General features: G+C 44.2%; 1 protein-coding gene across 3 annotated transcripts in view; it reads left to right on the forward strand.

Moving 5' to 3' along the window:
• LOC135830684 (uncharacterized) overlaps positions 1 to 4,641 on the forward strand; it is a 227,691-nt gene extending 223,050 nt beyond the window's left edge. For 2 of the 3 annotated variants that reach the window (XM_065342909.1, XM_065342910.1), the window contains exons 29-30: positions 849 to 1,175; positions 2,686 to 4,641. In XM_065342909.1, the coding sequence (XP_065198981.1) occupies positions 849 to 1,171 (323 nt within the window). In that variant the 3' untranslated portion in view covers positions 1,172 to 1,175; positions 2,686 to 4,641. The remainder of the gene's footprint in view (positions 1 to 848; positions 1,176 to 2,685) is intronic. The other variant, XR_010556090.1, reaches the window with a different exon arrangement.
• The last annotated feature ends 5,597 nt before the right edge of the window (positions 4,642 to 10,238 follow it).

Genomic DNA, 10,238 nt, shown 5'->3' on the forward strand with positions numbered 1-10,238 from the left:
GAGGTTCGTGGCATACGGTACGCCAATATGCTAACGTACGCTAAAGCCAGTGCTTCCAAAAACATTGCGGAAAAGTGCAGCGTGGGCAGCACAAAAGCCACGTGGGTGACTGTGAGAATTATGACGTAGCAAGTCGTAGCACGACAACACTAAGAACAACAGCAGTGAAATTCACAAGTGTGAGTTTTAAAAATGAAAGCGAGAGCAAAAACGAGCTAGAGCAAAATCTGTATCATCCTGTCCTGAAATGTGCTGGAGAGAAGAAAAGTACTGCACGCACCGTGAGAAAAGTACTGCAAGCACCGTGAAGGCAAATTCCACGGCAGGTAGATCTACCAAGGTGTAGAAGTATTGAAGCAATCTCGTTATTGTCAGGTACCTTGGTGTAGAAGTATTGAAACAATCTCGTTATTGTCAGATGTGAAAACTGTGCCTTCATTCATAGCAAAGTCAACCAGAGTGTTCTGGCAGCATGCATTATGAGGCAAATGCACAACTTAAAAGCTTGATGTCGATAAGGACGCGTTCAACCGATAAAACAAGTCAAGAATAGTATGAGTGAGGCAGAGGATACGAAACAAAAAGAGAAGAATATGATGAATCTAAAAGCAAAATTTCCTAATCAATTTTCATGAAAGACTTATCAGGGAAAGCTTTTATCTCCTCGTTGTTTATTTAATAAAATTGACGGGCTGGAATAGTTTCTAAGGGTATTTGATCATTTGACGTAACAGGCACTTTGTCTGCAGAACATTTATACTGCCTTTGCTGCTTTGGCAGAAACAGTACCGGATCAGATTGTACATTGGCCTCAGCAATATATGATCACTTTCTTTTCTGCTTTTCAGAGACGTTCTTGAAGAACCCATTCAAGCACGCCATCTTCATTGCTGATATCCACATCTGGCTGCAATCACTAGGTGCTGCTGGCCTACGTGGCAAAGCGCAGAAGCACGGCTTCTTTACGGATCTTTCTCCGATCAACAAGCTTATGATCACTGAGCAGTACCGTGGTAAGGAAGCCCACAACTGTGAGCTGCTGGATATCATCATGGCACAGGAACGTGATGGCTACATCAAGCTGTGCAACATCGTCAAGGGTTATGGACAACAGTACACAACACGGCTTGAGCAGATGAACAGTTTGCTGACGGAGAGTGATCGAGTCTAATCAGGTCAGTGATCAGCACACTCCTATATGATTACATCACCACTGCCGGTTGCCATGACAACTGCTTGAAAATTGTTTGGCCGCAGTGATAGCTTCCTCTTGATTGATGTAACACCTATGTGTAGATCTACTGCACCTCACTTCCTAAGTCATAGCGCATTGCACCAGTCTTTTCGGCTGGTTTCCTGAAAGTCCTTTGCACGAGTGTTTCCCTCAGGACTTGGTGTATATCTTGATTAGCTCCTTTGCCCGGTCCTCTGTGAGCCTCAAAGTGTGTCTGCCAGATTGGTATCATGTTCTGGAGATGTCTACATGAGCTGTAGTTTCTTCGTCAGCGATTTGCTGGTGATAACTCTTCACTGGGCGCTGTAATGTGCGAGCATTGAAATTCAAGCTCGCGAAGCACTTTTCCAGCTTTTCTATCACTCCCTGCGGTCAACCATTCTCGCCACCAGACAGCTGGAAGTAAGCAGAAAGTGTATTCTCCTTCGCTCTGAAATGCGAACATCCCGACTTATTTTATGGACTGGAACAGAGGTTGCAGCGTTTTCTTGCGCTGACGGAAGTGTTCGTTGGCGCCAGCTCCAGTGAAAAGACTCAAACGAACCGATCGCAACTTCTGTGATGATTTGTGCTGCCATGTCGTCGGAAGCAATGCACAATGGTTGTGTTAGAACGGTGAATCGGTGCTTCCATGCCGTGTAACACAGGCAGAACACCGAAAAATCAACTTATTATCAAGTGTGAAGATATGCGCCAATTTTTACTAGATGGACCAAGTATGCACTGAAGTGTGTTTAGTGCATGTGTGCCCATGTGTGCGTGAGTGAGTGAGTGTGTGTGTGCGTGCGTGTGTGGTGAGTGTGTGTATGTGTGTGCGTGTGTGTGTGTGTGTATGTGTGTGTGTGTAAGCATTTGGAAGTTGGACTAGTTTCGGCTCCACAAGCCAGTGTGTCCTTACTATAATATCTTTCATGACTGAGGTTGTTGGTATGTCTGTTGGCTCTGGGTTGGTAGTACTCAGTAGCCGAGGCTGGTTGGTAAAGTAACTCCATTTTCACTTCAAGGTACCAGTGAATCTAAGTGTCTGCTTCTATCAAAGCAGCATGCTGTCTACACTAGTTACCCCAGCAAGTGTAGGATGTGCATAGGTAACTGCCTTTGCCGTTTTATGCAGATGTCCTCCATGTGGTGTAGACCAGGTGTGCATTGGTGGTCGATTCACCTGGCTTCGCCAGTTGTGTGGATTAGAGAGTTATCTGGCGCAAGTCTTGATCTGTCTCATTCAGATTTTGTTCCCCATCGTTGCTTTTAGAGAAAATCTGTGGGTGCACGTCCAGTGCATTTGCATATTTTGTGCTTCTTTTGCGACGGGCGTATTCATGGTACATGGTGTGTGTGTGTGCACGTGTGTGCGTGTGTGTGTGTGCGTGTGTGCGTGTGTGTGTACATGTATTTGTGTACACGTGTATATAAATGGTGTGTACATATATGTGTTTGTTTGTCACATACAGGTTACAGGTGTCTACACTCTCTAACCAGGTTATCGTTTCATGGTCACTGACGCCAGAGTCGGAACAGTGTCTGATGTCTTCCATTATCAATCCGTAGTAATGCTGGCTAGAAATTGGCCATTGTGGCAATTTGTTGTTTACTACTTCACTTGCATATGCCATGCATGTATGCATACAAATCCTTCACTTGTTTGCCTCAGTATTGAAGAGCACTATGGATTTGTGTTTGTGTTCACTATGGCCTTCACTCGTCTTTTTTAAGTTGTTTTATGAATGTATGTATGTGTGTGAGTGTTTGTTTGTGTGTTTGTATATGTGTGTGTGTGTGTGTGTGTGTGTGTGTGTGTGTGCGCGAGTGTGTGTGTTTGTTTGTGCATGTACACTTCTTGCCGCCTGCAAAATTTGCCTAGCTATTTTTGTAGCACAAAGTGCTTGTGTGTTATGGTATGGTATGGTATGGTATTGATTTATTTGAATTCGGTATCTCAACAGTACATTGTACAACTTGGGAAGATCCGAATGACATAGATACATAAACATAAAAGTGGAGTAGGTGCTACAGCTGATCATTTTATCGCAGATTGTGGGACTAAACTAATACCAGTATGCAAGTACACAAGAAATAAAAGCTGAATAAATACGACTGCATGACATTGGAGAAAAGCACCAATTAGAGCAAAACAAAGCGACACATCACTCATCGAAAACATTTTCAAAAAGGAGCTTATGCCATTTCACTTGCTATTCTTCGTCATCAATGATGTCCATGTGTGTTTTTGCCCTTACGTTCCCGTTCGGCTTGCTTTCTACAACGGAACAGAACACACTGTCATGGTTGTTTGCATGTTGAACAGTTCGACTCGTTTTTATCCATCATTTCTGATCACAACATGCTTTGTGGATTTCACTGCAGCTTCACTTGCTAGTCTCCATCATTGCCTCATGGAAATGTATGTGTACGTGTGTGCATTGCGATGTCACTTGTTTTTTACTTTTATTTTTACATGACGCAATTATTATGTTTGTGAACTACTCCACTGCAGTTTCGCTTGTTATTCTTCTCATCATTACAACACAGAATTTGTTTGTGTTACCCACGGCTTCCCTCTTTTTTACCCATCATTCCAGACCCCAGTGAGCTTTTTGTCATTGTTATTCCATTGCCGGCCTACATCACTACCGACCTTTAATATGATTGCGTGTGTGTGTGTGCAGTGATGTCTTCATTCGTTTTCTGTGGCAGTTACACAACATGTGTTTGTGTACACTGCTGTTTCGCTTGTATCATTTCTTATCACTACAGCACAGAATACGTGTGTGGGTGGGTGTGTGGACTGATCATGCACTTCATTACTTTTACCCATGATGTGAGATCACAGTGTGGTCTTTGTGCCGCTCATCACTGTTTTCCTTGCTGTTTTCGTTGCTTTTTCACTGCCAGCTGTTTTTGTTGCTTTTTCAATGCCAGCTGTTTTCGTTGCTGTTGTGTTGCCAGCTGTTTTCGCTGCCGTTGCCTTTCGCTTGCTATTCTACATGGTTGGAGTCGGCAATGTATTTTCATGCTCTGCTGTTTTCTTACTTTGTTTTCTGTGGCTGTAAGGAACACACTTTGTCGGAACAGCAATTTACTTTGCATGCCTTCTTTTCTAATTACAGCACAGAATGTGTGTGTGTGTGTGTGTCTGTGTGTCTGCACTGATCTTGCACTTGTTTTCCTTATCATTGCACTTAACATGATGCGTTTACACTTTACCATGGTCTACACAATGTACCACTGCTGCAATTGCCTTGCCGGATCATTACGTCATTACGTCATTACGTCATTACGGTACACAAGTTGTTGTACGGTGCAGTGCACTCTCGCTATTTTCATCATCATTATTCGGAAGTCTTGTTTTTGTTATCCATACGGAGACCCGACCTTCACAGTGTGCCTGTGTGCTGTCTGCTGCTCAATGTGTTGTGCTGGATGCAATGTATGAGTGCGGTGAAGCATGTTACTGAGCTGTTTTCACCTGTGTGTGTACTGATGGTGACTATAGTTCAGCTAATCCATATGTAAATCCTTTTTTCCATCGCTCTCCAATACAGCAGAGATATGCTGAAGGCTGACATTTGATAATGACAAAATTGGTCAGTGGAGAAACGACGTGGGAACAGAGAGATGGCTGACTATGTATTTCATGATAACAGGAATCAGAAATAGAGCTTAATTGTTTAAAGATGACTGCATGTGTGAGAGAGTAGTTATGTACGAAGTGCCTGTTGTCCTGGTAACTAATCTCAGGTTACAAGGACTTATCCTTAAGGCCATACTAACTATATGATGATTGTAGTACATGTGTACTTAGGTGTTGCACTGCACCAGGCGTTTTACACACTACAGAGTACAGTTTATCACAGAAATAACTACTTGCCGTCATTCCATTATTATACACTAGTACATGAGGACTGAGCAGTCGTGGCCAAAGAAATCCAATTGGCCAACCCACGTGACGAAAGCAATGCCAAGTCTCATGCGGCCGCTGCGGCCCTCGGCCTCGAAATCCGTTTTAGGAGTGTGCATGATGCCATTGGAGTGCAAACGTGGCGCTACGTTTGACTTGCGGGTGTGATTTCTTTGGCCACGACTGAAGTACATGTTACGCTTGTGCATAGACCGATTCCGACAATGTAGGAAAGGAAGTGGCTTTCTTTTACATCACACCAAGCCCTACCAATGATGTATGAAAGCTTTCAAAGATTAGCACGAGAGAGCGCCGAGAAATAGCTTATGGGATGGGTCCAGATAAGTTGGCTGTTCTCGTAGGGTGGAGACCAAGAGAGGAGCCAACAGATCGTCTCTATGCATGACTGAATGACACGACAACAACAATAACAACAACAATGGTAACAATTTGCCATTAAGATCAAAGGAGGAGTCAACGAACAGAGGTTAAACAACATGAAGCGAGCCTGGGACCGATCGGTGTTGATGAGGAGAATGACACGGAGGACGACACTGAGGACGAGTTGGGAGATGAGATGGAGGACGAGGTTGCGGTTGTTGGAGACGAGGAATCAGATGGTGATTGTGATCGTAAGAAGTCTGCCGTTTTTCTTCACTTGTTGTCTCACCCTAAGTGTCTGCAGGTGTATGATGATTTTAGTTTTTCTGTTCTTTGTCGTGCACGGTATGCTAGTCAGTGGAAAGTACTTGAGGCTGTTTGTATTCGTTTGCATAAGCCTGATCTTTGTAAGCAGAAGAAACATGTAGTTGCGTTAAAATTGTTTTCGTAGGTGCACAGCATGATTGTTTGTCTCACTACACAGTTTTAGCGTTATAATTATTAGTTTTTCACCCACCGTTGCACTTAGCTCTCACTTCACTTCTATTGTCTCACCTTCCCTCATTCTATTTTGGCACTGTATTTTGTTCTCGTAACACATCATTGAATGTATATTTTATCATTGTTCAGCATGGTAACTCTTCAGTCACGACTTTCCACTGATGAATGTGACAAGAAAATTAATTCTGGTAAACTTTCATGACTTCGTTGTAGTGTGGCGATGACTGCAGAATTTGTTCTCTTTATTTTTATTTTTTACATATTTTTATTTTATTTTATTCGTTTTCGATATTGAATTTTTGTTTATTAATTTTTTTACAAATATTGTTTTTATTCCATTTCACATTTTTCATTCGTGTTGGGTTTAACTACTCACTATACTGATACATGGTGATGATTGTGCTTTGCTTTGCCCGTAAAAGAGGCCTTCCCTATCTTTGAGCTGCTATCACACTTGCACTGACATCATCATTGAACAGTTATCACACTTGCACTGACATCATCATTGAGCAGTTATCACACTTGCACTGACATCATCATTGAACAGTTATCACACTTGCTACATGCACTGACATCATCATTGAACGGTTATCACAATTGCAATGACACTGAAACTCGCTGGTGCAATGATGAGAGATTCTTGCATTCATCCAAACAAATGGCACTCCAACGATTTCATGTCGTTCCCTGCACATATTATGTCCGTTCAGCCGTCCCTCCATCCACTGGCCAGAGAGCGGTTTCCGCGTCGGTCGCCAACAACTGATGACCACGCTTGCCTAGATATCGGTGTCGGTGGATTGTGGGTCAGTGAGGCATTACGATGTACGGGTATTTAACCCACATGCGTTGTCAAACCATTGTCAAACCTTGCTGCACCTCTTCCCACTGTCTATCGAAATCATGAGAATGAGAAGAGCTTTATCGTGGCGAGCACGTGAGGACCGTAGAGCAGACATCATTTTGTTCTGGCTGTAATGTCCGCATCTGGAGGTTCCAGTCTTTTTTTTTTAATGTTTATTTGAATTCGGATAGCTCAACAGTACAGAAGTACAACTACAAAGAGTACCGAATAGAAGGCCCCGAGAACGGGAAACCAAAAAACAAAAAAAAACAAAAAAACAGCAACATCAAGTTACTGATTATGCACATTGCTTGAAAGCAAATCACAACAATGATTAAGAGTTAAGCTGTCTTTTAGCCAAATAACCAATTTGACGCGGAAATCTGCGATAGTAGTGCAGGACTTCAGGTCGTCTGGTAAATAATTCCAAACAAGAGCCGATTTACTTGAAAAGGACAGAAAGCCAGACATAGATCTATAGCGATTGATACTCATGTTATGAGTTGTAGAGCCGCGAGTAGTTCGGGTAGACGTACAGATGGGAAAGAGGGACTGCAAGCAAGCAGCCGGCTTAATACAGTAACAGTGGAAAATGAATACAAGGAACAAAAATACTGATCGATATTTGAAAGAGGAAACATTGAGGTGGTGAAGAAGTGGCTTGATATTAGCTTGGGGTGATGCGCCACAAGCAACTCGTACAGCGCGCCGGTGGAGTGAGGCTAGCTTGTTTCTATTTTTAGCGGATATAAACGAAAGGTATACAGGGAGAGCATATTCTAGATCAGGCTGAATAACACCGACAACGAAAGTACGGCGGGCAAACAGGTTCATCTGGCGGAAAGATCGACGCAGTACACCGATCTTCCGTGAGGCTTTCCGGACGACATTGTTAATGTGTTGGTCAAAGGACAGCTTATTGTCAACAACGACTCCTAAGCATCTGGTGCTTTCCACTTCCCCTAGCGTAACATTTGACAAGGTGATTTGCAGTTGTTGCCTTTGTTGTTGTTGCTGACTCCCTGTGGCACGTTTGGGATGGATTTGCATGACAACGGTTTTGTCGGTATTTATCTGCATACCAATGGAGCCAATGTGGTTATTTAGTATCTCCAGTGCCGATGACAACTTGGCTTCGGAACGCGCCTTCGACGGATCACTAGAGTAGACTGTCTTGTCATCTGCGAACATCAGTAATTTTGAACCCGCTGTCTCCGCAAGCCGGGGAAGGTCCCTCAGGTAGACATTAAAGAGGGTAGGGCCTAAAATACTTCCCTGAGGAACTCCTCGAGACACTGCAAGACTTGAAGACTGGCTGGCTTGCGTGACGACACGCTGAGATCTCCCGGCGAGGTACGACGCAAACCAACGCAGGGCGCTTGCATGAACACCCATGCCATGGAGCGCAACGAGTAACTGTTGATGCTGGACGCGATCAAACGCCTTGCTGAGGTCGACAAAGGCTACACTGGTAGTCTCTCCGCGATCCTGGGCCAGTTTCCAATCATTTACAGCAAGTGTGAGCAGTTGTGTCGTGGAACGAGCTGGTCGGAACCCAAATTGGTGATCGTGGAGGTGATTTTCGATGGTCAAACTGTCACATACCTGATTTAGAACCAGGCGTTCCAGAGTCTTATCCAGAATCGACGTGAGTGACACAGGACGATAGTTCAAAGGAGAAGTAGGATCGCCCATACGGGATTTCAATATCGGCGTGACATTAGCCAACTTGAATTGTGTCGGGAACACAGCAGTGCACAAAGAGGTATTAAATATTAGGGTGAGGGAGAAGGCGATAACTGGTGCAACGGCCTTCAGGATGCTCGGGAGGAGACCATCTGGCCCAGGCGCTTTCGTACCGTCGAGTTTCTGAAGGTGCCGAAGTACCTCATCCTCAGAAATAGGGCGAAACTCGTGCAAGTCACACGGTCTTGAGGTACCACTTGGAACAACATAAGCCGGGTTCGGATCTGACACAATACTATGGAAATACCTGTTCAAGGTATCTGCCTGGACGAGAGGCTCAGTTCTTGGGTTTGTGCGCCGGGTGACTGAGTTGATGGTGCTCCAAAGACGCCTAGGATCTCGCTGGTAATCGTCACAGATGGAGTGGAAGTGGGCATTTCGGAGTTGGCGATAAAGGCTATTGCATTTGCTGCGCAGAACTTTGAACTCCTTCTGTAGAACCGTACTACTGCCGTCAGACGAGCGGTACTTTCTGTAGACGGTTTTACGTCGCCTAATGAGAGCTAGTAATTCCGGTGTCATGAATGGGCACTTCTTCCTTTTTCCAGGGGATTGTCTCCGTGATATTATGTAGGGTGCAACCACATCCAAGGCGTCTTCAAATTTTCCTTGCCACTCTTCTAGCATTACATCGACCGACGGGGACGAGAAGGATCCGAGATCAGAAATTGACAATAAATGAGAGAGATCAGAGGCAGAGGCCTTACTGTAATCACGGCGGCGGGATCGATATATTTGTCCTTGTGTTGGAATTGACTTCGGAAAAATAATACTGGTGTGAACAAACTCATGATCGGTGAACTCACAGGAGTGAACGCTTCCGTGCTCAACACAATCCATGTTCGTTAGTACACAGTCGAGAAGTGTTTTAGATGTAGGTGTGATCCTTGTAGGGTGCGTAATCATATTCTTCAGATCAAGGGGAAGTAGCAGGTATGTGTTCAAATTGTCAAAATGATGCGTTTGAGGGGACAAGAAATCAACATTTAAGTCGCCCATCAGAATGAGATCTTCGCCCTGAATGTAATACATGACTTGCTGTAAAGATTGCCAAAAAGCCGCCGGTGCGGACGGTGGCCTGTAGAGACAGCCAATGAGGAATGATTCACCTGCTTCTCGTTTTTTGGAACGCAACCAAACCATTTCCAGGTCGATGTGCTGAATCAACATCCGCTTAAACCCAAGCTGCAACCTGCTGTAAATCACTACACCGCCGCGCTTTTGGCAAGGTGTTCCATTTGTACAGGAGCAGTTGTAATTGCACTTTCTGTCGAGACGGTGCATTGAAAAACCCCAGATGTCGACTTCTGAGTCCGAGATGCTATTGTCGAGCCATGTTTCTGATACTGCTAAAAGGTTTAAGTCATGGACCCGGACAAGCTTGGACAACACGAAAAGCTTATTTCGCAAACTACAAACATTAATCTGACCAATAGATTTAGAAGAATATGTAATGCAATGAGGGGAAGGGTGTGATGAACTTGCGTGGGGCACAAAGGGTTGGGCAAGAGGATTTAGATTGTAGTCTGTAATGTCCGCATATTGAGGTTCCAGTCTGTAATGTCCGCATCTTGAGGTTCCAGTCTGTAATGTCCGCATCTTGAGGTTCCAGTCTGTAATGTCCGCATCTTGAG

Source organism: Sycon ciliatum, unplaced genomic scaffold, assembly GCF_964019385.1.
Source record: "Sycon ciliatum unplaced genomic scaffold, ocSycCili1.1 SCAFFOLD_162, whole genome shotgun sequence".
Classification (NCBI taxonomy): Eukaryota; Metazoa; Porifera; class Calcarea; order Leucosolenida; family Sycettidae; genus Sycon; species Sycon ciliatum.